The sequence below is a fragment of the Amblyomma mixtum genome, chromosome 9, assembly GCF_055824585.1.
Source record: "Amblyomma mixtum isolate Tamu chromosome 9, ASM5582458v1, whole genome shotgun sequence".
NCBI lineage: Eukaryota > Metazoa > Arthropoda > Arachnida > Ixodida > Ixodidae > Amblyomma > Amblyomma mixtum.
Genome location: NC_143020.1, coordinates 49261770 through 49289605, shown reverse-complemented (window position 1 = coordinate 49289605; position 27836 = coordinate 49261770). Strand labels below are relative to the sequence as shown.

The following is a 27836-nucleotide window of genomic DNA, read 5'->3' as shown; positions in this document are numbered from 1 at the left end:
AAGGGTACACCTGTGTGAAAGCCTTCAAGCTAAAAGTGTTCAGGGTAAAGGCCTAAATGTCAAATGACTTTAGGTCAAAAGCCTTCAAGGTGGAGGCCTTCATTGTAAATGCCTTCCGGTTAAAGATCTTTAGGCCACCTGTTGTACACGCCTGGGTAAAGGGTACACCTGTGTCAAAGCCTTCAAGCTAAAAGTGTTCAGGATAATGGCCTGTATGTCAAATGACTAAGTTGGAGGCCTTCATTGTAAATGCCTTCCGGTTAAAGATCTTTAGGCCACCTGTTGTACACGCCTGGGTAAAGGGTACACCTGTGTCAAAGCCTTCAAGCTAAAAGTGTTCAGGATAATGGCCTGTATGTCAAATGACTAAGTTGGAGGCCTTCATTGTAAATGCCTTCCGGTTAAAGACCTTTAGGCCATCTGTTGTACAGGTGCGGCCAGAATAATACGGAGCACGCGAAAGGCGGCCAAGCTAATAGAAACTGCATCTAAGCGCCACCTATCAGCACAACAAAGACACCCCTGGCTATCCGCGCGCAGCGAGAGTGCCTGCTGCCGAGCCCCCCTCTTTGCTGCAACCCTGCCGTTATCACTGTTCGAAAGATGCTGAGCTGGTTCGGGCAACACCGCCAGGTGCTGCCTTCATCCAGGCGTGCTCACTTCAGCCTCGGTGTCGCGCATCGACTAAACTGCAAAGCGGTGGCCGCGCGGACTGAAGGGCCGAGATAACACGCAGTGCCAAAACGGCCGTCTTGCGCCCGTTTACTGCGGGCGCCGCTCCTCGATGCGAGAAAAGGGGCAACGAAGCGCATGGCGCTGTCAGCAGAGTAGCAGTCGCTTATAGAGCAAGGGATTGCATGCTATATGCTGTGATGTTGACAGGCCTGCGGAAAAAGTGGGTCCGTGCTACCGGCGCCATCTCGCGGCGTCCAAAATAAGATAGTTCCTGTCGCCACTGCTAGGCAGCGCGCATAAGCACGTTTCCGCTGCTCCGCGACCCTTCCTGTGCTCCGTATTATTCTGGCCGCACCTGTACAGGCGCGGCCATAAGTAAACGGAGCACGCTATTCCGTTCAAAGTGCAATCACGCTTTCTCCATTGGGAATGAAGAAGCGTTGTTTGTCTACAAGAAAGCCCACCCACCTCCTCTGCCAGCATGCGCATACCACTGCTGGAAATTTCAATTAGGTGACGCGTGAAAAATATTCGAAGACAGTTGCGTGCTCCGTTTACTTTTGTCCGCGCCTGTACACACCTGGCAGGCCTTCACCTGGGTGTAGGGTACACCTGTGTGAAAGCTTTCAAGCTAAACGTGTTCAGGATAAAGGCCTGTATGTCAAATGACTAGGTCAGAGTCCTTTAGGCTGGAGGCCTTCATTGTGAATGCCTTCCGGTTAAAGACCGTTAGGCCACCTGTTGCACACACCTGGGTGAAGAGTACACCTGTGTGAAAGCCTTCAAGCTAAAAGTGTTCAGGATAAAGGCCTGTGTGTGAAATGACTTCAGGTCATAGGCCTTTAGGCTGGATGCCTTCATTGTAAATGCCTTCTGGTTAAAGACTTTTAGGCCACCTGTTGTACACACCTGGCAGGCCTTCATCTGGGTGAAGGGTATACCTGTGTAAAAGCCTTTAAGCTAAAACTCTTCAGGGTAAAGGCCTTTATGTCTTTATGCCAAATTACATTAGTTCAAAGGCCTTTAAGGTGGAGGCCTTCATTGTAAATGCCTTCAGGTTAAAGACCTTTAGGCCACCTGTTGTACACACCTGGCAGGCCTTCACCTGGGTGAAGGGTACGCCTGTGTGAAAGCCTTTAAGCTAAAAGTCTTCAGGTAAAGGTCTATATGTCAAACGACTTTAGGTCAAAGGCCTTTAGGGGGAAGGCCTTCATTGTAAATGCCTTCCGGTTAAAGACATTTAGTCCAAAGGCCTTTAGTGCAAAGGCCTGTACAAAGGCATTTAAGTCAAAGGATGCACAATATTTCGCACTTAGCCGTGCTAAACAGTGTACTATTTTTTTTTTCATCTTGCTGTGTGGCTATTTTTTGCAGGTTTGGCTGCAGTGCTCCCCACATTCCTGTCCTGCTCGAAGTGCTGACGGTACTTCCTGAAGAGGTCAGCACTCACCAAAGTTATTACAGTAAAATCTTAGGGATAACAAATCTCGCGAGGTTGCGGAAGATAACCGTATCATTCAAAGCTAACAAAAGCCCTATGTAGAAGCACTGGAAATGCATTTGCGCAGATTTGCTTTCAGCTAACGGGATTTATTTATGGCTGCATGCCGCCGGTCACAGCTTGGGGTGCATATCATGAAAAAGACAGTTGCAGCATTGATTGATTGATTGATATGCTGGCCGCGTGCCACTTGAGCTTACTCCTTACGTCGGCATGTCTGGGATGTGCCACCGCTCTGTTCGCGGTGTGGACCAAGTGACTGGTGATCACGAAACATGCGGTCAGTGCTATATTGCTTGAGGGTGTGTTTGCGGCTTTGTGTTCTTATCGGACCGTAGTGGTGTGAGAGAGTGTTCAGAACATCCGAAATTCTGCCCATAGTACACAATACTCTCTGGCCAGGGAAGTTCGGAAATTCATATCATCCCGAAAGTTTTATCAAGTGTGATCTTATTGTCAAGAATCGACTATATCTGATAACTTCAAAAATAGACAAGTGGTATCTGTGTGGGATATGTTGCTCCTTTCTTTCTTTTTTTTTTTCTGGCTGTATTTGCACTGAATGAGCCCTGCATGATACGACATTCATTGTGGCATGCTGTGGGTTGCTTCTTTTTGTTATTTGTGTTTTTGGACACTCATGCATGATGAATGTACTGTATTGAGTGAGAAGTTTTTTTGAGCATTTCTGTTTCAGTCACGTGCCTGTGTATATTCGGAGTTTTTGATTTTTTTTCTGACACTTTTATAATGACAGCTTGGTGTATTTGTTCTACTTCTCTTTGATTATCTTTGTTTTTGGCTTATTCATAGCGCTTCAGCTCCAAGGTGCTCTTTTTGCATGTACTCTTTCTTACTGGGTGTTCGACAAGGAGTCTCCAAGGCATCCTAAATAAGGAAATGAATGAATAAGCACATAATATATCACAATATCTGCATGAAGTGAGTGAAAAATGCAAGTTAGGCCAAAGAAAAAATGTCTGAAAAAAATTATTTTCAGTCAGGTACATGGCTGAGGAGAAGGGAAAAAAAGCTGCAATTGCGCCTTGACGAAGCTCGCAACCCCTTGGGGGTTTCCCCTGAACATTTGACCAGTTTAATTAGGATTGGACTTAAAATAAGGAAAATAGGTCTAAGACCAGTGTCCCCCCTTAACTCTTTCGTTACCACGCCACTGTGCTTCGATCACCGGTTATCGAAAAATTCGAAGCGCTACGGCAGCGCGACCGCGGCCGCTACGGTCTTGCTGAGTCATTCGGTTTGTTGTTCACACATTAAACTTCAACTTCCTGTTTAGTTTATATTTTTGCCAAGAAGCGGCAATTTTTGAGACGCGCTTGAAGTTGGGTGTGCGGCGTCGGGCGCTCCGAACATGCCGTCATCATCGGGAATGGCGCTCGCTCGAAAAAACCCCGTTCCACTCAATTCCGCTGCGTTTGCACCACATATTTTTGATGTATCGATTAGCACGGACCCTGACGACGATGCTGTATCGTCAGGTATTGTTTCGAAGCCCAAACTGGGCAACGAGAGCCCAGAACGCTCGCCTGTGCGTTCAGATTCCTCGTTCCGGTCTGTTTGTGCGAACCGAAGCTCCTCATTGTAGCCGTTACGGTGATGTGGCGCCATCTAAGTTGTTCTCCAGAGACTACAGTTTCGGTTTCTGCGTGGAGAGCAATTTTCCCACGACGCGCGAATTTTTGAAACGCCCTTGAAGCGGAGGGTACGGCGCGGACTCTCCGTGCATGGCGTCGGGCGCGCAGACGGCGCGCGCTCGGAAAAACCTTGCTGCGCGCAATTCTACTTCATTGACTGCAATTATTATCTATGCTACGAGTAGTAGAGCCTCTGGTGACGATGTTGCATTGTCGGATTTTGGTTCAGACGCTGTAACTGCGCAAACCGATCCCGGAACGTTGGCCTGATAGTTTCGCTTTCTTTTTCCTGTCCGCTTGTGCGGGCGCATCTGGTTTGTTGTTCAGACGGTTAGTTCCATTTTCGGCCTAGTTCGTAATTTCCCCGCCAGTCGTGCATTTTTGAAGTGCCCTTGGAGCATAGGCTTATTGCGACATAATACGCGGTGAGGATGGCGTCGCGTCGAGGTCGGGCGCTTCGCGCGCTCGGAAGAGTCCCGCTGCACGTGATTCTCCAGCCTCTGCAGCTGATTTTCAAGATCCTCCGAGCAGCAGTGACTCGGACGAAGATGTTGTAACGTCGGATTTCGATTCTGCAGCTACATCGCAGCTATACTTATCGCATACTATATATCGCAATATCACACCTATACTTGTTGTGTTTTATATTTTTTTTTTAATTTTTGACGTAAATTAAATAAGTTTTGATTTGTATTTTTTAAACCACGCTTACCAAGCTTTCGTTTGGCTCATAACATTACACTTCCAATTTTTTTTTCTTGGACTGTAAAAATCATATAAAGGGCACTCTCAAACGAGCCTTTTCAAGAGGCATGAAGAAAAAAATTCTAGCTCGAAAACTATTCAAGTTATAATTTTCAAACTTTAATGCCATGTTTTAGAAAGAATTTGAATTGTTTTGTATATTCTATAATTTTTTTAGTACAAGTGTTTGGAAAGTTGTTGTCATATAAACACAAAACTTTTCTTCTTTTTTACTTTTTGTTGTATTTACTGATTTTTTTTTCACAGCATTTCAAGCAGAATATGTGTTCAAATAAATTTCATTATAAAGCGCATTCTATCTGAATTATTGTTATGCATTTTATATAATTTTATCTATCACAGTTTTTCTAAAAAGAAATGTTGTCTGAGACATGTGAAAAATGGTCGTTTTTCCCGTGGTAAGGAAAGAGTTAACATGTTTGGTCCCTCATAGAGACTTAATGTTCTCGTGGTCCTGTGTGCCTGTGCAGCTCAACAGTCGGTGCCTTCGCCTTGGTGCCAACCGGCGCAACGAGGTGATCGAGATGTTCACCCAGGTGTCGGGGCAGGTGGTCCAACTCCTGGTGAGCGTTCGACGCCTTCCTTCTGCGCGTTGCGAAATACCGGGTGCTGCTTTTCTGCAGGTTCTCGAGGAGCGGATGCTATAGAACCGAAAGAGATTTTGTAGTGAGATCAAAGAGAGCTGCTGGCCCCCCTTTCGGGTTTTTTTTCACTGTTTCTGGTAAACCAAGGGTTCTCAGCCTGGCTTCTGTGGAACCCTGGGAGTGCGTTTCTGGTTTTCTGAGCACTTAAATCCATTTGTGCCTCAGCCCCCGCCTTTCCTTTGACCACCTTATTTTGGGAGTAATCTCAGTGTAATTGCTCGTTGCAGATGGTTTTGAGTTTGGGCATTTTTTGGATCGCCCGTGTGCCTACACACTCTTTTGCACATGCGTGTCAGGCAGGAACCGATAGAAGCGAAGACACTCCAAGTTCCTCAGCCCCTTTTTGCGAGGTGTTGGGAGTTCCCTGCTGAATCTGCACTCTAATCAGGAATATGCCTATATTGGAGTAAATAGGGAGTAAACGGTCTAGTGTACTTCTTCTATAAAAGGGAGTGAACTTTACTCCCTTTTTTACTCCTTTCTGTTCAGAGTGCCTGGAGATTGAGAACCCATGCGCTAAAGAATGGTTTTTTGAGCCAAATTGTTGAATGAACAGCGTATGGGGTAGAAACTCTCATCATTCTGCAATCTTTTCTCTGAGAGTGGCCTCACATGGTCACACCACTGCTCTAGGGCACTTTGGTGTGCTTGAGAATCGTGTTTGTTGGGCCGCAAAAAAGGGCAAGGTATCAAAGTGGTTATAGGCCGGGCTGTGGTTAATGTTACCGTATTTACTCGCGTAATGAACCCACTCGCGTAATGAACCCACCCCCCACTTTCTTAGACGAGAAATGAATTTTTTTTTTTCCGTCGCCGAAATAACGCGCACCCGCCCTGGGGGTCCATGCGTCGTGTGTGTGCATCTTCGAGTTATCTTGGCGGAAATGACCGGCGCTGTCGACGACCATAAAATTGTCAGATCGCACCGTGATAAGCATCTTTTGAAGCGAATGATGCTGAGCACCGGCGACACGAACAACGCGGGCATCGACTGCGTGCTTCGTTGGCGGATGCGCAAAAGGGATTTACTGGAGCATCGTCATTGAAATGGGGTGACGCAGCTTCCATTACGCTATTCTATTTACGCTATTATTTTTTCTTTGTATTTCAAGACCCAGTTTGTCAAACTTTTCTAATTCATCGTTTTCTTATAGCGATGATGATGATCGTGCACGTTGCCGAGTGGCTTCCATGAAATCGAAAACGAAACCTCTGCTTATAGCGCCATGCCTGCGCGGCGGCAGCAGTGCGAAGTAAAGACAAACGCACTTCAACGGCGCTGGTCGCCATTTCGCTAGCACTTCGCTTTGTTGCTGTTGGAGTTGAGTGCGCGCTACGGCCTTGGCGTTATTTCGTGCGTGCTGTGCGTTGTGTGATGGGGCGTTACGCTAGTTACACGGCAGCTTTCAAACTCAAGGTTGTGGAGCATGCCTTAGAGCATGGAAACCGTGCGGCTGGACGGCATTTCAGTGTGGACCCCGTGCGTGTGCGCTACTGGAGGAACCAGCAGGACGAACTGAGAGCGACGAAGAAAGATCGCCGCGCCTTTCGAGGGCCGAAGCAGGGCAAGTTTCCTCGCGTGGAAGAAGAAGTCTTGAATTATGTCAAGAGGCTCCGCAATGAAGGATGTGCCGTGTCCCATGAGCTCATACAGAATCACGCGCGGGCCACTGCAAGAGGCCATGGCATTCCCGCAAATGAATTTAAGGCCAGTTTTGGCTGGACGACGCGTTTCATGCGACGGAACGGGCTGTGCCTCAGAAGGCGCACAACGTTATGCCAACGGCTGCCGGCGGATTGCGACGACAAAGTGCGTGATTTCCACCGCTTTGTTATTCGTGTCCGTGAGGAGAAAAAGTTTCTGCTCTCGCAGATCGGGAACGCGGACCAGACGCCTATATGCTTCGACATGCCGAGAAACAGCACGGTCGATACCAAAGGTTCTAAAAGTGTGCTGGTGAAGACGACGGGCGCTGAGAAGCAGCGGTGTACAGTGATGTTGGCGATAACAGCGGACGGCAGGAAGCTGCCTCCGTTCGTTATCTTCAAGAGAAAAACTCTGCCAAAGGGAGCTCTTCCGGCTGGTATCCACGTTCGCGCACATGAGAAGGGGTGGATGTCGGCTGATCTTATGTCCGACTGGCTGAAAACAGTCTGGGGACGGCGGCCCGGAGCACTCCTTCTGCCATCGCTGCTCGTTCTCGACAGCTTCCGCGGTCATCTCGAAAAAAATGTCCGCCGCCGAATGACCGAGTTGCGCACGGACCTCGCTGTCATCCCAGGTGGCCTTACATCACTGCTGCAGCCCCTTGATGTGTCAGTGAATAAGCCCTTCAAGGACAACGTGCGGCGGCTCTATGCTGAGTGGATGGCCGCGGGGAACCACGACCTTACTCCTGCAGGCAGGATCAGGAGGCCCACCATCGACATGCTGTGCCGATGGGTCCTTGAAGCGTGGAGCATGATATCCACTGAGGTCATCATCCACAGCTTCAAAAAGACCGGCATCTCCAACAGCCTTGACGGCACTGAAGACGACGCACTGTGGGCCGACGCCGATGCTGACGATGTGGCAAGCGACATTAGTCGAAGTGACTCAGATAGCGAGACCGAGTGAGGTCTTAAGGGGGGACATGGGTCTTAGAGAAATGTTTTTTATTTACTGACCAAATGCAATGAAACTGCACAGACTTATTCAGTTTTTTCTGATGATTTCAAATATGCAATTTATATATTTCTAAGCCAATTAGTTCCTGAGATATTAATATATATCATGCCATTGTCTGCTGAAACAATAGAAAAAAAATGGGCCTCCAGAAATTTAATTTTAATATGTGGGTAGACACTACAATGTGTGAGGAATGCAACGCTGGAAGCAGTTTTCAGTTTTTTGTCCGTGTGGACAAATGGGCTTAGTAGTTAGTTTTCAATTGAGTTAACCAGACATACAGTGTCAGAAAACACACGACACACATGAAACTAACTATAAGCCCATTTGTCCACATGGACAAAAAACTGAAAACTGCTTCCAGCGTTGCATTCCTCACACATTGTAGTATCTACCCACATATTAAAATTAAATTTCTGGTAGCCCATTTTTTTTCTATTGTTTCAGCAGACAATGGCATGATATATATTAATATCTCAGGAACTAATTGGCCTAGAAATATATAAATTGCATATTTGAAATCAGCAGAAAAAACTGAATAAGGCTATGCAGTTTCATTGCATTTGGTCTGTAAATAAAAAACATTTTCTAAGACCCATGTCCCCCCTTAAGTAGCCGGAGGCTTGTGAATAAAAATGTATTTTTATTCACATTCATCGCGTACGTGTTTGTACTATAAAGGTAAGGTTGTGACCGCGATTTTCTTCAATGTGACATGAAATTTCGACCTTCTCAAAAATTTCGAAAAATTTTTTCCCGCGTAATGAACCCACCCCCTAAATTTATGTCAATCTATGTGGAAAAAAGGTGGGTTCATTACGCGAGTAAATACGGTAATTCTAACTCGCTTGATACTAACATTCGGTTTATTCAGACTGCCTCTTTCAGGCCATCAGCATCGGAAGTATTAAAAAGGCTCCTCGAAATTTAGGCTTGGCGTAATTTTAGCAAATTTTCACTCCTTTCATCAAGTGGTTCTCAATTATCGGCAGTTGGGTGTATAAGTTCAAGAGTTTGGGTGGTGGCTCAGTGCCCTCGTCTTTTAAATTTCAAAAACTGGCAACAGAAGGTGCTTGGGTATAGGGAAGGAGTTAGCCTTCAGTACAAATGGGGTTGTAAATCTTCCAGACGAAACGCATTACACTTTATTGGTTTCCATGTTCAGTTTATTACCGTTCCGGTGCTTCATCCTGTCTTCTTTGTGCAGGATTTGTGCACGAGAACGTGCTTTTGATGTTTCCGTCCGATTCTTGTTTAGCAGTCGAAATTTGCGGGGGAAAGCCTTTTGTCAAGGAGGTGTGTGTCACTAAACATGGTAATCAAACAAGCTTGCTCAGTCACATTTGGGCCTGTCGGGCTGTCAGTGTATGCAGAAATTAAGATGCCAGAAAAGTTTGAAGAGGGGAAGAAATTGAAGACAGAGAATAGGGGATAAAGGTCATTAGTGGCCGTTCTGCCTCTTGACGAAGGCTGTTTTTATCGTTTTTACTGAAGAGAGAGACGAAACCTTAATTATATCGAAGTTTTTATGCCTTACGTGATCTATGCGCACTTTTGACGACGCAGGCATTGCTCGGCACACGAAACAGAAGAATTCTAAGAGATAAATGTAAGAGATAATGAGATAAATGTTAATGTTCTTGTTGCTTTTTGTGTGAAAATGAATGCGTTGTTTTGAAACTGTCTCCCCTGCGGTAATGCCTTCGAGGCGACGCAGGTATTCTGTAAATAAATAAATAAATAAACATGATTAAAACTTACATATCGATCGTGGGCGAATGCCACGCGGTGATCCCTATACTATAGGTCAAAGTTTTTTACCTGCGCTCTTGAGATTCGGGTGTGGCCACCACTACCAACAAATATTTCATGGAAAAGCAGGAGAGGTTAGGCATCACTATTTACATCCACCTGCACGTCACGTGGCGCTTGAGTGTTGGCAGTCAACAACCCTGCTGATGCAGGATGTAGGTATTTCTTCAGCCGGAAGCGATCACGTGACTTTTCCGGTAGGTCTACCACCCGGTGAGCCCTATTTCTTTCTTTTGAATTCCAAGATCGCACACGAAGCACTGCCGCTTTTTCAAATGATTAAAGGGACCATGCAAAGAATTAAAAGCCGCTTGTAAATGTTAGAAGTGATGCTCAGAAGCATTGACACCAAGTATGAGTCTTCGGAACTGAGCCGGCAATTTATTATGAATTTTTAAAATCGTGAAGGCAATGCCAGCTAGGCATTGCCTTCGCACGTATGGTTTCAATTTATCTCTGCCGCCTCTTTCTGTCGCGAGTTCGGGAGCTAAGAAAGCGCAGAGACCGGAGAGACGCTGCCGACGCACGCTGCTCCTCGGGAGTGCGAGAACCGGAAGTCGTAAACCGAACGTCAGCGAATGACGTATTCATGGGCGGAGCCCAGTCCCAGAGATGCTTTCTTTATTTTTTTTTTATGGTGCCCCGCGCGTACGAGTTGAGGGGGGAGAGGAGGAGCGTGATTTTTAATCGTCTATAACTTCATTGTTATTGATGCTAGCTCAAAAATTCTTGCGCTGGGGGGACGAGTGATGGATTGCCTATCTTTACGTAATCTCAATAAATTTATTTCATAGTCCCTGTAATAAAGGAATTGCTGTTGTGTTTTTGTAGTATAGCTGAACATATGACTCAACACTGTTTTCAGAGTCTGAGTTATATACTCAGTTTGATTTGTTTGATCATAAGATGTTGCTGCGTAAACAAGTTTGCAGGCATGATCTGGGCTTGCTGAACCCTTGGTTGCCACTATCTCAGCAGGCTGTGGTGTGTGGCACAGCCTATCATGTTCTGCTTTGTGGCTGTGTTTATGCAGGATGCGTGCCTGCAGCCGGCCCAGAATCCGGACGACCGGCTGCGTGCCCGTGTGTTCCGTTGCCTGGGCAGCTGGTTCTCGGTGGGGGGCCTGCGGCTAGACGACACAACCCTCCACAAGCTGCTGACCTGCATCTTCGAGGCCCTGGTAAGCACTGGTTCCTGGTTGGGGGGGGCAAGGGGGCTGTTCCTGGTAGCCTCTTGTTTTCTTCCACTTATGGCTAGCTGTGCTTCGCTACTTCTTTATTAACCCTGTCAGGTGCCATTTTTTGTTTTGACTGAAGTCAATTATTTTTTCACCTAAGTAGTACCTTAAAAACCCGCGTATACAGTCAAACCCGGATATATCGAACTCGTAAAAAAACGGGAATCAGTTCGATATATCGTGTAATTCGAATTAAAGCTTTTAACAAATTTGACAATGTACAAACCGCACCTCAGTAAAAAGCATTCTTTATTTGATAAAAACATGTACGGTGGGACTATTAATGCGAGAAATAGTCGTTGATCTTCTTCTGCTTTTTGATTTTCAAAGCATTATTCAGCATGCACTTCTCAACGTTATCGAGCGACTGAGAACAGCTGAGCCCACAGCCTTCTATTGACTCACAGTGACGGCGAACAACGCTCAGCGCGTTAAGTGCGTCGGAACACGATGGCGGGTCCGAACTCGTCGTAGCCTCACAGTTACTGTCGCCGGCGGCATCCTTAGTGAGGTCGGCAATGATGTCTTCGTCAGTGAGCTCTCCGGTTGTCGGAACATCGTCGTCGACGGAGACGAAGTCTGTTGCTGCAGTCCCATCACAAACAGCACCCGGGAACTCGGCAAGCTGGCTAAACAATTCATCAAGTTCCTCCAGCTGTTCACCGCTATCCAGGGGTTCATGGTGATTGCTTGATGAGCTCGTGCCAGCCTCGCCGGAAGCAGAGAGTCCACAATGACGGAAGCAGTTTTGAATTGTTTCTTGTTTGACGTCGTTCCATGACGCATTCAGCATGGTTATTGCTCCCAGGAGGTCAATTTTCAGCTCCCGGCCAGTGCGGAGGTTTAGCAAAAGCCTCTGCACAAGTCGCTTTCTGTAGCCTGCCTTCAGTGCACGAATGACACCTTGGTCTAAAGGCTGCAGCACCGACGTTGTGTTGGGCGGAAGAAAACGAAGCTCGATGTTGCTGACGCTGACGTTGCAATGGTGGGCAGAGCAGTTATCAACCAGTAAGCAGACCTTTCTGCCTTGGCTTACCAGGTCGTCGTCCCAGGACTTGAGCCACTTGCCAAAAAGTTCGCTTGTCATCCAAGCTTTCCCATTCGATCTGTAAGACACCGGAACAGAAAGTGCGTTCTTGAGGCACCGCGGCGATTTGCTCTTTCCTATTACGAGCGGTCGAAGCTTGGTTGACCCGTCGACGTTGGTGGCGAGCAACACGGATATTCTGGCTTTATTGACCTTCCCGCCGTGGGACTTGTCATCACGACAGGCCAGCGTTCTGTTCGGAAGCATTTGCCAGAACAAAGCAGTCTCATCGGCGTTAAATATATCACGGGGATGGTACCTTGTTGTAATGTCGTTCCAATTTTCATCAATCCACTTTTGCACGCTGCCGAGATCTACAGCGCGGCTTTCACCGGTGACAGCACGGCCGACAATGCCGTGACGCTCTTTAAACCGCTGTAGCCAGCCTGAGCCGCCTCTGAAGTCGGGTCTGTTCAGCAAGAAAGCGAAATCCTTTGCTTTCTGTTCGATCATTGGGCCAGAAACGGGGATGTTTTGCGACCTAACGTCAACAAACCACTTATACACTGCTGCCTCTACGTCTTCAAATGCAGCCGTTCGTACTCGTCGAGCGCTGGTGGTAGCAGCAGGCCTCTTGTCCGCCTTAGCCCTAATGTCGGCCTTATTTTTCAAAATCGTACTCAGCGTGCTTCTGGGGATGCTGTACGCTGCGGCGACATCCGACTTCTTTTCTCCGCGCTCAACTCTTCTGATGATCTCCAGCTTTGAAGATATGGTTAGGTTCTGTCGCTTCACAGCAGCCATCTTTCACGAAGCGGACGAGCTCACCGCTCCCACAAAGCAACGAAGCACACGGAACAACGCAGTCACAATGGCAGTCGCGCGAGTCGCACACCAGAATGCAGGCGCACGTGGCTGCGAGTAAACTGAGTGCGCGGTCGAACCACTTCTGCTAGGGGTGGCCGGGTAGCTGTCTGAGGGAGCGAGAGCAGCGCTGGGACCCTATTTATAGCAGCGCCGTGCGAGCGCTGTTGGGCTAAACCACTTTGGCCAAGGGGGGGGGGGGGGGGGGGGGGGGGGGGGGGATGGATGTTGGCGCAGCTCGCCCGGCCGCCACGCGGGAAAGCCAACTTCTGGAGCAGTTTTGCGCGGCTTGAAGTTCGATATATCAAGCGCGGCTGCTATTTTTGTTCGATATATTAGTATTTTTTGCTATATATTCTCATTTTAGCAATACAATGTTCATAAATTGTTCGATATACGGGGTAATTCGATGTAAACGGGTTCGATATAGTCGGGTTTGACTGTAATACGAACCCGAATATAATACAGGTGAAGTTTTAGAGACGCGAAATGGGCAAAAAAAGTTTCACCCGCGTATAACACGAGTGACGCAAGCTCATAGAAGGCATTTATTCAAATCGCATCCCGCACTTCACTTCAATTACTTTCTTCTTCAGTAGCGCTTTCTTCAGACATTTCTTTGTCTGACAAATCATCCCAAATGTGCTCATCTTCCGTGCCATCGAGGGCGTTCGAGATGCCGCACTTCTAAGCCCGCTTCAGCCGCTTGGTTGGCGTCAGTGCAGGCTCACCTGAGCGCATCCACTCTGCGTAGCACTGCTTGACTGCGTCCCTGAACGGTTTGTTTACACAAACATCAAGCGGCCGCAAAAGCTTCGTCGCATTCCGCTGCACGCGAAAAGAGCTTCTTCCTGTCGTGGCCATCCACGAATGCTTCCTTCAACGACATCAAACTGCCTCCCGGCCGCACCGTTGCTGATGTTCTCTGCAGCTAAAATTGCTTGAAAGTAGCCGAGTACTGCTTTCGAGACCATGACATCGTGCTCCCTAAAACAATATCCACTTCACGAAGCGTGCCTTACATGCGAGCACGTGCGTTGTCAACAGGCGCACGGCACATCGCAACCCCCTGGCGCACCCAACGGATCAACAAAGAAACGACGTCGTGACGTCGTTTGTCGAGAGTAACGAAGCCAAGCCGTAGCCACGCGCCAATAGCAAAGCCAAGCCGTAGCCACGCCGCAAAAACAAGCTGTTTTCTCAGGCAAACTGCATTGACTGCCCAGCTGTTTTCTCGGGCAAACTGCATTGACGTCAATAATTCTTTTTGGTGCCGATCTATCGGCCTTTAACTTGCAAGCGGAAATCGCGGAGTCTTTTTCGTGATCATTGTCACAAGTTTAAATCGAATAGCAGTTACACAGGATTCTTTTTTTTTAACCTGATTTCTCTCAGCAGCACACAGAGATGCGGACTTTGGTGCCAAACTAACTTCGACATAGCTACAAACAGCCAACCAGTTGGCTTTTACAAAAAACGAAAATTCAATTAGGTGCTGTAAATTGTAAATTCAGCGACAGTGCAAGTCCTGAGTACGGTGCGGGATGAAGCTTTCCAAGGCTTGTGTAGGCGTTCTAATTTTGTCTGACTGGCTGCCGTGTTTTGAGTATGACTTTCAGTGGATATTTGAAATTAAATGTTGAAATGAATAAATGAAATGGAACATGGCCTCTCACTACTGCTTGTTCTGTGTGCCCACTGCAGAAAAACCCTGGTTCCTCGTCCAGTGTCCACGAGACAGCGACCGACTGCATCTGCAATGCACTCATCCTCCTCGGGGTAAACGCTGCAGCTATTGTTCTTGAACGCACAGCTACACACTGTATGCGAGGCAAGACTGTCAAGTTGTTGGATTGGCAGTTTTCTACAAAAAACCGGCGCTAAACACCCCCTGAAAAAATTGCCGGCGATTAAGTTACTTCCTCACGCGAAATTTCAGCTGTTTCAGCTTTTCGATAGATTGAGGCAAGGAATTCGAGAAAGACGTGTGTACAATTACAGACAACTCCCACTTCTGTGACAACCTCGCGAAATACTTGGGCAGACCTCGTCTTTGAGAACCAGGCATCGGTGCAGCAAGTCAAGCATATACTTATCTATTTCTCCAACCACAAACATTCTTCCTGTTAGTCAGAACTGTTAGCGGAGTGTTTCTTGAGGAAGGAATATGTGTGAAAAATAACAAGTTGTCTCTAATTGTACACACAAGTCAGTTGAAGGCACCATCGCTTCTTGTTTGGAACACGAGTATTTTTTATGACCCCATGCAATTCTATACTGTGTAAATGAAAATTGCAGTTGAAAACAGGCCACTGAGTCATCAGACTGTTTCTGGCTGTCACTTAACAAACACAGCAAGAGGCTTTCACTGCGTGGGCCGGGAGAAGTGCAGGGAAGACACTTCAGTACAAGAGAAATGCACAAAAACCTTGAAAACATCTCTGAGGGAAATGAAATTGAAGAGGCTGTTGTGAACCTGTAAACTTGAATAGCTGTCTGCGGGAACCCCACGTGGGCATCCCACATGAGCTGCACCTCTCTGTCTGTAAGCACTATCACCGACCAGCTAGCGGTGATTTTCCGCTTTACCACTTGTGTGAACATTATTCAGTTTTTCCGCTTCATCTTCCTCTTCCGTCTCGCTTGAGATTTGTCTGCAGTCTTATTTCTGCTCTTCCTTGTACAGTAGTAGAACCCTGCTGTAGTAAACTTGGATATAGTGAAAACCTGGGTTTAGTAGTGAACTGTGGTCCCATTTTGCCTCCCATAGGGGACTATACATTTTTTTTTTGGTTATAGTAAAGATTAAAAAAAAATGGCTATAGTAAAGAGCGTCTGGCTGTGGCAACTTACCTACAACGGAATGATGACAATGCAACACGCATCAGGCAGACATTCGGAGGTAAAATGCATGCCAAAAACGATAAGCCGAAGTTTTTTTTTTTTTTTTAAAGAGTTGCTTCGCCACTAAGCTCGGAAGCTTTGAGGAGAAGCCAACTTCTTAAAAGTCCTTGAAGCCATGAGTCAAAGCACGTGCCGCGCACGGAACAAAAAATTGAGTAAAGTTGGCTATGAATGCAGAAAGAAGGAGTCGCGGGTTGCTGACAAAGGAAAGACAGAAAAATGCAGTCAAGAGTAGGGAAGATAAGAAAAGGGCGAAATTCGTGGAGGCGCGGCGGTGTTTGAGTGGTACCGGCGTCGACTGTGTCGCGTGTTTAACTGTTGCCTCATAAACGACGCTGAGGCTGCGGAAAATGACACTGTGTTCATGCAAAACTTCTGTTTTCACGTGAAATCAAACTTGCCGTTATATTCGTAGCTGCACTGTATTTGTGCAGGTGTGATGGTTCCTCAAGATGTAAACAGATTCGAAAATGTGATAACGTGGAATTTGATAGCTGAAAATAAATGTTAAACGCGGGATGTTAAACGCCCTCAAACCTACCGTATTTATTCGAATCTAGGCCGATAGTTTTTTCAAAAAAACGAGATGTACAACTCTTATGTCGGCTTAGATTCGAGGATTTCGTTTCGAGGTTTCGTATTCGTAAAATACGAATAAATGTAGCACGCAGGTGGCGCCCCCACAAAACGCCAACGAAAGACAGCACTGTAGCCGTTGCTATCCGTAGCCGTTGCTATCCATAGCCGATACTGATCAAAGCACACATGAGCACTGGCTGCCATTTTGGCCTTGTTCTGTTCTCATGCGGTGAAGTTTTCATGCGTGGTTTTTATCACCAACACCATGGCACCAAACAGGCGGTGCCATTATAGTGCCGCCTTCAAGCGGAAAGTTATATTCGCTGCTGAGCAGTCGTCGAATCTTCAAGCCAGGCGGGACTTCAGCGGCTGATCCCGGGCTGGCGTTGCATATGTCTCCTCGCCCAAACGCCAGCCCGGGATCAGCCTGAGCGGGTTCCTTGCAATAAATGTCGTTTGCGTGCTGTGCCTCTTGTTCGCAGTTGTTTTTTCGGCCGGCCTACAATCGAGGTAAGTTTTTTTTTTTCTGTGGCCTTCAACTTTCGGGTCTCGGCTTAGAATCGTGGCCGGCCTAGATTCGAGTAAATACGGTAACCTTATCGCCAGGGGCAACAATAACAGCAGGATGGAAGGTATTCGTGAGTGCTTCTTTTGTGCTTATTAAGTAGCCAATTAATTACCATAGGGCATCCTCAGAGCCATGCCATTGCCAACAACTGATATAGTAGAGATTTTTGCTGCTACAGAGTCACTTTACTATAGAGGGGTTCTACTGTATTCTTTTTATTCTTTTCTCATCCTTAACCTTACTTTTCTTATTCTTCGTCTTCTCTCTTTTTTTTCCTGCCCCGCTGCGGCAGCTCAGTAGTTACGGCGCTCAACTGCTGAGCCGAAAGACGCGGGTTCGATCCCGGCCGCGGCCGCCGAATTTCGATGGAGGCGAAATTCTAGAGGCCCGTGTGCTGTGCGATGTCAGTGTACGTTAAAGAACCCCAGGTGGTCGAAATCTCCGGAGCCCTTCACTACGGCGTCTCTCATAGCCTCAGTCGCTTTGGGACGTCAAACCCCAATAAACCAAGGCAAACCTTACTTTTTCTTCTTCTTTGCCTTCTTTCTTTTTGCGACTTCAGCCACCGCTGCCCTTTTATTTATTTATTTATTTATTGTTTCCTCAAGGGTCCACAGGGGACATTACATGAGGGGTGGGCAAACAAAAGAGTTAATATGAACACAGATGGTCTTCAATGGTGGTTTTGAATAGAACACGATTGATGATGGTCGCCACTTCGGATGGAAGGTCATTCCAGTCATTGGCTGTTCGAAGAAAAAATGACATTTTATATGTTTCGGTGTGGGCCCGTTCAGGGTAGACGGCGTTAGGGGTGACTATGACGAGAAAAGCGATGAGCGCGTGTTATCGGGGCAGTTTCATGATCGGAAGTGTGATAAAATTTATGATACAGCGAAAGACGGCGATTTTACGCCGACAGGCCAGTGTTGGGAGATTAAGCTGAGATTTTAGTGCTGTAACGCTAGTATAATGAGAGTAGTCTGAACAAATAAATCTGGCGGCCAGCTTCAATTCATTGAAGCTGGCTTAGTCTACGCGTGTTTGTTTTCATCCTGCATAATTTTTCTTTCCCCTCTTTCCCTGCAGCAAAGGGCGTCCCAGGAGACAGCCCTGGCTCAGATCTTGATGCAGGGTGTCTACTCCCTCGTGGATGCCTACCACATGTCCGTTGCCCAGGAAGACCAGGACAGGTGCGCACTGAAGGAACTCCACACTTTGGGCCCTTCCTTCGCATGCTGCCTTTTATATGGCAGTTAATGACATCGTAGTCGAAATCAAGAGGAAGAAGTGGGCTTGGGCAGGGCATGTAACGCGAAGGCAGGATAACCGCTGGCCCGTAAGGGGAAACTGCATAGGTTTTAGAAATCAACAAGCTTAACTCTTTCGCTACCGCGGAAAAATGCACGATTTGGAGCGTACTGAAAGAAAATGTTATTTCTCAAGAACTAATACACCCAGCACATATTGCAATGCATGAAATTGTAGCTTATTAGTTACACTTCTGAATGAAACAAACAACAGAGTTGTGTGTGCAAAAGTAAATGAACATTTATTTGTGAAATTTGCTAAAAACACAAAAAAAGTAAATAGCAAAAACAAAAATTACCGGCTGCACTAAGCCCGAAGTTGATTAGAGGAAAACTGGAATATACAAACTGTTGCACATGTTTATAGCTGTCATTATTCACAGTTTCAGCTATGAGAAAAATTTACTGCACTCTCCATGGCTTGTCAAGTCAGGGGTCATGACTGTGGTGCCACTGTGAACAGCAGTCAGAGGTGAAGATGTGAAGTGGAGGTAGACTGACAAGTGCTTCACATAAGGTTTTATCTTTGTTCCTCCCTTGTTCTCTGATAGCCGAGCTTGTAGTTTCTTCTTTTTTTCATTCTTTTCGGTTGGTGTTGAATGGATTCTATGAGAGGATTGGGGGCGTGGACTTCTTTTCCCTCATCATACCCGAAGATTTCTTGAATGAGCTGCTCCCTGAAAGCCAGCTGATAAAATTTGGCATTTTAGGCAAGCTCTAAAACATCAGGATCGATGAAATAAGTTTTATCGATGTGCTTCAAAAGCCAGGACACTTTTCAAGTGTTGCCAATAGAAGCTGCCGCCACTGAATCATCCGGGTCCGTTACGTGCAAAAAACAAAAACAAATAAAGTGAAAAACCAATTTTGAGAAATGATTTTTGATGGCAGAGGGCCAGAATAGATTATTCTGGTATTTCAGTAGAGATACAGTCGTGGCAGGTCAACAATTCCAATGTATACGATGATTCCAATGAACATCAGAATCTCCAACAGATTCACGTCTTCCCATGAGCCGTCACGCCGAACTTGCTGAAAATCTTCATCCATACATACTTATTAGTGTTTCCGCACACGATCTTCATCATTTCCGCCGTGAAGAGCATCAAAAAAAAGTCGAGAACTCGAGCGAATCTCCGAGCGCCGCACCGCAGCGATGTGCCGATATGGACACCTAGCTGTCGTCTTGGTTGAAAAACGCGACGCGACCTTGAGCATTTGGCAAACTGTCTTCGCCATACGTTGTCAAGACCCTGAAGCACAAAAATAAACCACTGTCATCAATTACAAACCGTATGCACCGCAGAAAACACACAGCGAACGAAAACAGAACTTACATGCAAGTACGCGCTGACGTTCCAGGCTCCCGAGGCGAAGTCTCGCTGCCGAAACCGAAATCCAACGTTTGTACATTGTTGCCCGACTAATAACCGCTGCTTTCGTCGCAAAAAACGAAACTGAAACCGGCCGACGTGCTCGGTGTCAGCTTTCGCTTCCGAGGAGCGCGCGGCGACGCGGACGCCATTTTCTCCGGCTGACGGTGCTGCGGCCGTTCAAAGTTTTATTTTTCACGGCGCCCCCTCATGTCGAAACACTGAAACCAAGGCTGCAATCGAAAGAGCAGTTGTTGAGCTCGCTAACTAGATGGCGGAGCACGTCCACAACGCTCCAAAATTAGCTTTTTTGCGTGGGCGATTTGAATCGATCATATGCGAACGATCGCTTATGGCGCGGTAGCGAAAGAGTTAAGAGGGTCGAATGTGTGATACGTGCAGGTAAAGCATGCGAACTCTTTTTGGGCTAGCACTTGAAATAGTGAAGTAATCGCCGATTAAAAACCCGATGCCCTTCAAGCTTCTCCGCAGTGCACAACGCCAAGTGGGGGGCGCATGATGACGTCATCGAAGGTATCGGTGCATTTCCAACGCACAGACGCCTGCTTTGAACCAACAAAACCAACGGCACCGAAGGTGAACCCTTCTGAGAGTTGTTTGGCAGCGTCTAACGCATCAGGGCAGGGTGTGGCTGGGGAGAGCGGTAAATTGAAATCATACCTTCCGTGACGTCACGCTGAGTTTTCCTGCACTCCTCCTGTGCACTGAGGACAAGCGCAAAATTCAATCGTCGATTACATCACTATTTTAAATGCTAGTGCAAAAACGCTTGGCATGCTTTACCTACAGCCTACATAGATTTGAATTCTTGAATATCGCGAAATTCTCAAAAAAGTGCTGCAGTTGCCCTTTAAGGGTAACGGAGTGGATTCCAAGAGAAGGCAAGCGTAGCAGGGGGCGGCAGAAAGTTAAGAAATTTGCGGGAATACGATGGCCGCAACTGGCGAAGGACAGGGTTGATTGGAGAGACATGGGAGAGGCCCTGCAGTGAGCGTAGTCAGGCTGATGATGATGATGATGATGGCCCTATAGGGTGGTGGTACCTAATTGGTGGTATAAATGGCATTGGTGTTGCAATGTCTGTGCGACAAAAAACTGGAAAAAAAAAATCTAAGTTTAGGCTGTGACCTAGTGTTTCCTTCCGAGTCTTGTGCCTTAGGCAGTGAGGGCTGGGCAATATTATTTCTATTTTTTTTTGTATCTGACCACACTACTTAACATAATCTGAGGCTAAGTGCTCACGCGGTGTAGGCTTGGCAATGTTATTTTTATTTCTTTTTCTCTTGGCCCTGTCTACTCATTGCAATCCGAGTGCCTTAAGCGGTACGGGCCGGGCAATATTATTATTATTGCTTTTTTATCTGCCCACACTACTTTATGTAATCAGCCACATTTTTTTTCCGTTTTCTTTTTCTTCGTGCAGGTCTATGAACTACTGCCGCATATTCACAGAACTGGCAGAGTCGCTGCTTGACGACATGATCCAGCATCCCGGACAGGTGAGCACTGCAGTTTGATTCTTGTGTACCTGAAAGGCCTTTTCATTAAAGCCTTTTCTGAAATGCAACTGGGCACCTTGCTGCCTGAAGTAGCGTAGCTAAACTCGATTACAAGGCACTGAAGTGTAATGAAATGCTTAGTGCAATGAAGTTTCTCACTTTTCGTAGCTTCGTGTGTGTAGAGCACCTCGTATATTTAGGTTTAGTGTAACGAAGTGGAGTTTGCTGCACTTTTGACATAACGAAACTTTAGTGCTGGCTTGAAGCAAACCCGAGGAAAAATTGTGCCGCAGGATCGAGTAATTGAGTGGAGCATGTGCCAAATTGGACATTTGAGCACGTACGTGAAAATGGCTGTTGGCTGTACGAAAGGGGGGGGGGGGGGGGTTACCGGCATGGCTTGCTGCTTACAGCCTTCCTTCTTTCGTTACCCAACGTGGTAGACATGCACTAAGGTGGCCTGCAAGCTCACAGTACGCGCAAGACGCAATGCAATCCCGATGGGCATGTGAAAGGATGCGTAACGCTGTTGTCGATGGCAAAGAGCCGAAGTAAAGGACCACTCTCACTGCAAATGAATGTTTTTTTTTTTTTTTCCCGCGATTGGCATGTGTTTTGTGCGGTTGTTAGCATGCTAGGAGATGGATTTTGGTGGAGTGAAATTTCAGCGCTTCAGAGTAAACTGTGGATTTTGCCGACTTTTTAAATTTGGGCTTAACTGCAATTTCAAGGGTACTGAAATTTTTCTCTTAGAAGAGAGGTCTCCTTGAATGTGAGCATATTTGAGGAGTACCTGTAGCTGTGAACATTTCATAATTTGAAGTGTTTACTCGCATAATGATTGCACTGTAGAAAAAAAATGACGCAAATTTAAGGGTGCAATCATTACACGTAGTAAATTTTCTACAAAAAACTTTTGAGCGCCAAAAACGCAAACAAGTTGCAGGTCAGACTTCTTACATTGGGCACGCTTGACCGCGATTTAGGTAACTGCGGTTTTCGCGAACTGTGGTTACTGCTGTCCACGGAGCGGACCAAACCGCGTTTATCGCGAACCGAGCTTGCCGACTTCGGTTGCCTCGATTTGCGTCGCTAACCGAGATGGCGGCGTCCATGGACAGAAAGTGCCCATAAGCGTCTGAGTGCGAAAAGCGCACGAGCTGGCCCGCTTCAAGAACATACTTTCTTCGCACTAAATCATGTTTCAAGAGAAATGCATCAAAACAGGCAACGTGTACAGTGCCGCGCGGCGGCGCTTTTGTGCAGCATTCGAGTATTGTCCAACGGCGAAGCCACACCGTATCGCAGCAACGCTCCACGACGCTCAAGATACGCATTTTACCACCGTCACGCCGAAAAATGCCCGGTCCCAGCCGCATCAATAAAGTAGGTGACGCGCTCGCAATGCTCGCAGCACCGGATTTCGCGAGCTTACCGCAGTGGTGCTGCCCGCGAGCGCAGTGGACGACGATGCTCTGTGGGCTACTCCCTAGTCGTCGCTAGGCCTAATTTGTTTCGTATCGAAGCCACAGTGGACGGCGCTTTTGAATTGACCAACGCTACAATGAATGGTCTACCTATGGTGCTGCCTTACTGACAACCTAACTGTTTCATATTAAAAGAAATATATATGATCGATTTCAGCTACGCCTTAGCAGCGGAGCTGGCGTGCAAGCAGATCGGGTCAGTCGCGCTGCAACGGCGGCAGCTGCTACGCGGCTGCGAACGTAAAACTAGCTTGTATTGCAGTTATTACTCCTACCAGCAACTCGGTACAGGCCAGCGATCCTCAAGGAGGATCCATTTTAGCTATTCCCGTATCTTGGGGCTTATTATTTATGAGAACAAGAGAAGCACAGTTTTCTGACGTTAGCGCCAGGGATCCGCCCTGGAGTTTCCTTGGCGCGGGTGGCTTGCGGGCGGCACGGCGATGTATTCGGTTGTGGAGGCAGTGCTGCCACCGGACAGCGCCGTCAGACGGCACTCTCGACACTGCGCCATTAGCGCTGCAAGATATTTGCAAATGTCGCTTCACTCTGGATCATCGCGTCACTTTGTTCGTTGCACCGTAACCTAGAACGGTAGTGAGGCTTGTGACAGCGCCGAACTGTGATTTGAGATAACGGCTGTTAAGTTTGATAACCGCGGTGGAGCACAACCGTGCTTAGTTCAGGGCTGTGCAAATTGTGAGCGGGCGCAAATTGCGTGAGTAAACGCGGGTACTTCTGGCTTTCCCTAGACTGAAACCGTGTTGAACATTTAAGATGTATCTTCAGTGCCTGGAAGTTGTAATCTCAGTCATAACTGCGCATGTTTAGAATATTTTTAAATGAGGGGACACAGCAGAGTCACTCTCACTGTATTCACCACTGCTGCGGCTGTCTATGATGGAAAGCGTTTTTCCTCACTGCCGTCGTTCTCTGTTCCTCGAAGGGCTTGGGTGACCTGCGGTGCCTGGACTTGCTGCTCACTTGTGTCGGCCACTACGACTATGAGGTGAGTGCCTGCTTTGTCCATGGATTTGTTTTGTTTATCTATTTTTGCATTTCCCTTTCTGTGCAGGGGACACAGCCTCCTAGTTCGCTAGTCTTGCCACACAGTGGCTGTTGATCCTTTTATGTTGAAAAGCTGGTTCACTTGTCTTGTGAAAAAAACTGTGATGATAAAACATAATTTGTAGTGCTGTGTCCCCCAACTGTGGGAGGGAACCAGATTGTAATGCAAACAGATAGAATTTGCTCACAGCTTTGTCCATATTAGGGACAATCCCCACACCCTCGTTACCTTTTCTTCTTTTTTTTTTTTCAAAAGAGCGAAGTATAAGCCCAGGTAGCACTTGATTGAAATTTTCTGCTCTAGTATCTTTTTAAAATACTCCGTGGGTGTGTTAGTAGGAAGGACAGCCACCCAGTGGGCATTAAAACTTCCTTGGACGTTCTACGGACGTTCAGGATGTCCTCAGGACGTCCAAGAGAGGTTCATTGCCCATCACGCAGTGATGGAGAGCTCTTCTGAGTGCCATGTTTTGTCCAACTGGCGCATGTAGGGCTGAGACGGGTGCAAGCATGTGGTACTATAGCGTATGCCGACCAGGTAGGGGTCACAGTCATTAAGGATAGCGTTTACAATAGAATAGAGCTTTCACAGACTAGCTAAATTTCACTCAAGCGCTGAAGAGGACCTCTTTAGCCAATTTGGTTAAAGCCAGGCTGGCTTTGTGTCCCTGCTATTGGCAGCTTTCAGCCTATTTGTTCTTGTGCGCATTTTGTGGCATATCATGATGAATATTCTTTTCTCAGTGTCAAATACAACCTTTTCTGGAGCACTCTAGTAGATGATGAGAATGACTTCCAAGACGGTTTTTCCCCCCTTGACCCGTAACACCATGGGGGCCATTGCATGGAGGCTTGTCAATAAGTGTTGTCATTGATTACATGTGCACAGGTGGCCGAGATCACCTTCAACCTGTGGTACCGGCTCTCGGAAGCACTCTACAAGGAGAGCAACGACGCCCTCAACGCGCTCTTTGGCCGCTACATCCAGATGCTGATCGTGGCCCTGTGCCGGCATTGCCAGCTTGATCCGGACAAGGTGGGTCAAGAACTGGGACCAGTTGGTTGCCCATATTTAACCCTTTCGCTGTCGGGTGTTTCTGCCCGTGACGCACCCCCAGTGTCGCACACTTCCGGGATGATGGTCCCGCTGTTTCAACATCAGAATCTGATGATGCGGAACTCGCCTCTTCCTCGGATGAGACGCTGTCGGAGTCTGAATCCGAGCTCGGCTCGTATTCAGAATCGGAAGAGCCACCGCTCCAATGCGCAGAGGAAGGTCCTGCGCGGTCAGCCATATCCGAAAGTAACCGCGCGCAGCGGGGGTGTGCTTTCAGTGGCCCGCAAAACGGAGAGAAATGGGACGCTGTGTAATAAAGATGAGAGAGGGAGATGGAAAAAGGCTAAAACAAAGAGGAGCTTTACGATTGCTGCTGCCAGCCGCAAGCGAGGGTGCGACGAGAGAGCGAAAGCAGCGATCGAGTCATGTGTCGGTTTCTTTGACTCTCGGAGTGGCAACAGTGCGCGCCCTTGAACTTGAAGCACCGTAGCTGACACGCCGACAGAAGAAAAATAAAAACCTGCAAAACAGCGGCAGATGGCAGAACAACCCTTGGACCCATAACCACATGCGCGCGCGTCATGATCCGGCGAACGCGGAGCGACCGCGCCACTCAGCAAAGAGAGAGGGGTGGGATGGCAGTCGCTCCGTACTCTTTAATACACGTACCAAAACAGTAAGGGGCAAAAATACGAACTTGTAGAAAGATTCAACAGATGGCGCGGCTTGTCCAAGAGCATCAGCTTTGCGCTCAAGCGTGAAATTTTGAACGCACGATAGAGAACGTACCGGTATGTCAGTGACACTGTGGGGGGGAAGTGCGAAAACGTACCGGTGCATCCGTGACAGCAAAAGGGTTAAGGAATTAGTACATTTCCGTGCTGTGAATCAGCAGTGAGCTGGCGCTTTGCTCGCCTGGTCGAGCCTCTGTATTTGTAACTACTCTGGCTTAGGGCGGGTAACGCTTGAAGCCCGGCTTCCAGGTTTCAGCAAAACATGAACAGCCTCGGGTCAGCATGGATTGTGCAATCGGGGCCTCGTGGACAAGAACTCAACTTTGGTGGCTGTCTCAGCAGGGTGAGGCAAAAGCAGCTCTCTCTCCAAGGCAACCCGAAGGAGCCTGCAATCCTATGTAGAAAGAATGATTGTTTAGTATTAGTATCTCTTTCTTTGAAAAGAGGTGTTGATATTTTAGGGGTTCTTGAGATTTGGAGGAGTTTGTAGAAAATGTGATGTTCCAGTAACAAGCACTGAGCCTGTGATCTCCACTTTTTGTGGTGTGTTCTGTCTTCGGGGCTCTGGCAGCAGTGGTCCTTTTGTGAGTGTTAAAGGGGCCCAGAAACACAATCTTAGTTGACTGTTTTGCCTGTTGATCGCATATAGTGAGTTACAATGGTGCTATTAGCGTCGGTAATACTGCGTATATTCTGTCTTTTAATATTTTAATGTCCTCCCAAAAACAAATTCATGGCTCTGATGGTGCCGCCACACAGTGGTGGGTTTGAGCAGCGGATATGACATCACCTGGCGCGAGCTTGATTGGACAAACAGTAAATATACGCAAATTGTGTGAATAAATAGAGACACATTTTGTCACCTGTCTGCGTTTTATATTAGATCAACAAAAACAACTTGTTTGTCTGAGATAAAAGCCCTGCAAAGCAAGTAAAATAAAAGTACACCACCAGGGGCACTCTGGCATGGAAACGACGCCGTCAGTCTCAGCAAGAACGAGTTACAGAGAGCAGGCAACCATGGAGTGCAAACTTCTGCGACGTGCTCTGGCAGGCTGTTTTGATTGGTTGCGCCAGGTGCCGTCATAGGGAGAGCGAAATAGGAGTGGAAAGCCCCGCCAAAATCGAGTTGAGGGCAGCGTTTTGTTTGCTTGTATTTTGAAATTTCTTCATTGAATAACTCCCGTTCCTGTGCATCGATTCCTGTAATTCTTTTTAAGTCAGCATCTGTGTGACATAAAGAACCCACCTAAAGTATTGCCAGTATCCCCTCAAGCAGTGTTTCGCAGCCCCTTTAATGTGTAACGTAGCCTCGAGAACGTTCCCTGGCTTTGACACCCATGAGGGGTGTGTAGTCTCTATCCTGTGTTTTCCTCTTTGTATGCTGTAAAGAAAGATGGAAAAAGTGCATGTTTCCTTCTGGTGAACGATGCTTGGAGGCCCACATTCCGTCCTTGTTTTGGTCACCAACTCCTTCCCCTTCTCGTCACAAGCCCCGCGTCATCTTAATTCTTGTTCTCCTACCACAGGTTGCAGCATAGGCTGTCACACGTTCTGACTTGTGTTGCTTTTCAATGCAGGAAGGAGTGCCCAGCGAGAGGGATGACTTTGGCGACTTCCGGATCCGCGTCTCCGAGCTCATCAAGGACGTGGTCTACCTTGTCGGTTCGGCCAACTGCTTCCAGCAGGTGCGTGGCCGACTGGCCGGTGTTTTGTGTTGCATGCTAGGAGTTGCTCTTGCATAGTGGCTGCATTTACAGTCATGGCTCTTGGTGCGAAAAGCTCTACTCGCCCATGCTGAGCCTGAAGGTCGTCTGGCTCTTAGATTTGACATTGAATGGGAGGCATGCCGCATGTGCCAAATCGCGCATGGCAGGTGCCTAGATATTCTGCTTCATCGACGGCATAGCTGCGCGCTTGGCAGTCACGTCCGCCGCTCCCGACGCTCGCTCTTGCACTTGCGGCTTGTGATGCATCACGCGATTTGCTCTCGTTGAAGTCTTGAAACAATAAAGCTGAACCAAAGCTAAACCTTGCCTAACCATGCTTAACAATGCTTTTGCTCTGTATATCCTAGCTCAGCTGAGTTTGAACAACAGTCACTTTTCTCATCTTTAATCGCTGCTTCATTCTGTGGGTTGTGCCATGCTTGGAAGCACTAGCTTACTGGGCTGTTGGTTGAATTGTTGTTGGTGCTTGAAGCTGTCTTATGTGAGTACTGATGCGACTGCTGGGCATAAAGATATAGTTTGTCAAAGGAAGTGATGTCGTACCTAGGAGCTGTTGCTAAATTTAGAAGGATGCTTAAATTTTAAGTAGCGTGTTGAGCTCAAGTGTGCAGTCTTCTTTAGCAGCTGACTTGTGCTTCGAAGGAACCCAGCCCTCCCC

The 27836-nt window shown here is 47.3% G+C and overlaps 1 protein-coding gene across 1 annotated transcript in view; it reads left to right on the top strand.

Moving 5' to 3' along the window:
* The window catches only part of Tnpo-SR (transportin 3), an 83202-nt gene that overhangs the window by 18099 nt on the left and 37267 nt on the right, over positions 1-27836 (top strand). Inside the window, exons 5-13 of the mRNA XM_089559950.1 lie at positions 2050-2113; positions 5067-5159; positions 10754-10900; positions 14553-14627; positions 17989-18092; positions 21027-21102; positions 23536-23598; positions 24547-24693; positions 27029-27136. Coding sequence (XP_089416076.1) covers positions 2050-2113; positions 5067-5159; positions 10754-10900; positions 14553-14627; positions 17989-18092; positions 21027-21102; positions 23536-23598; positions 24547-24693; positions 27029-27136 — 877 coding nt within the window. The remainder of the gene's footprint in view (positions 1-2049; positions 2114-5066; positions 5160-10753; positions 10901-14552; positions 14628-17988; positions 18093-21026; positions 21103-23535; positions 23599-24546; positions 24694-27028; positions 27137-27836) is intronic.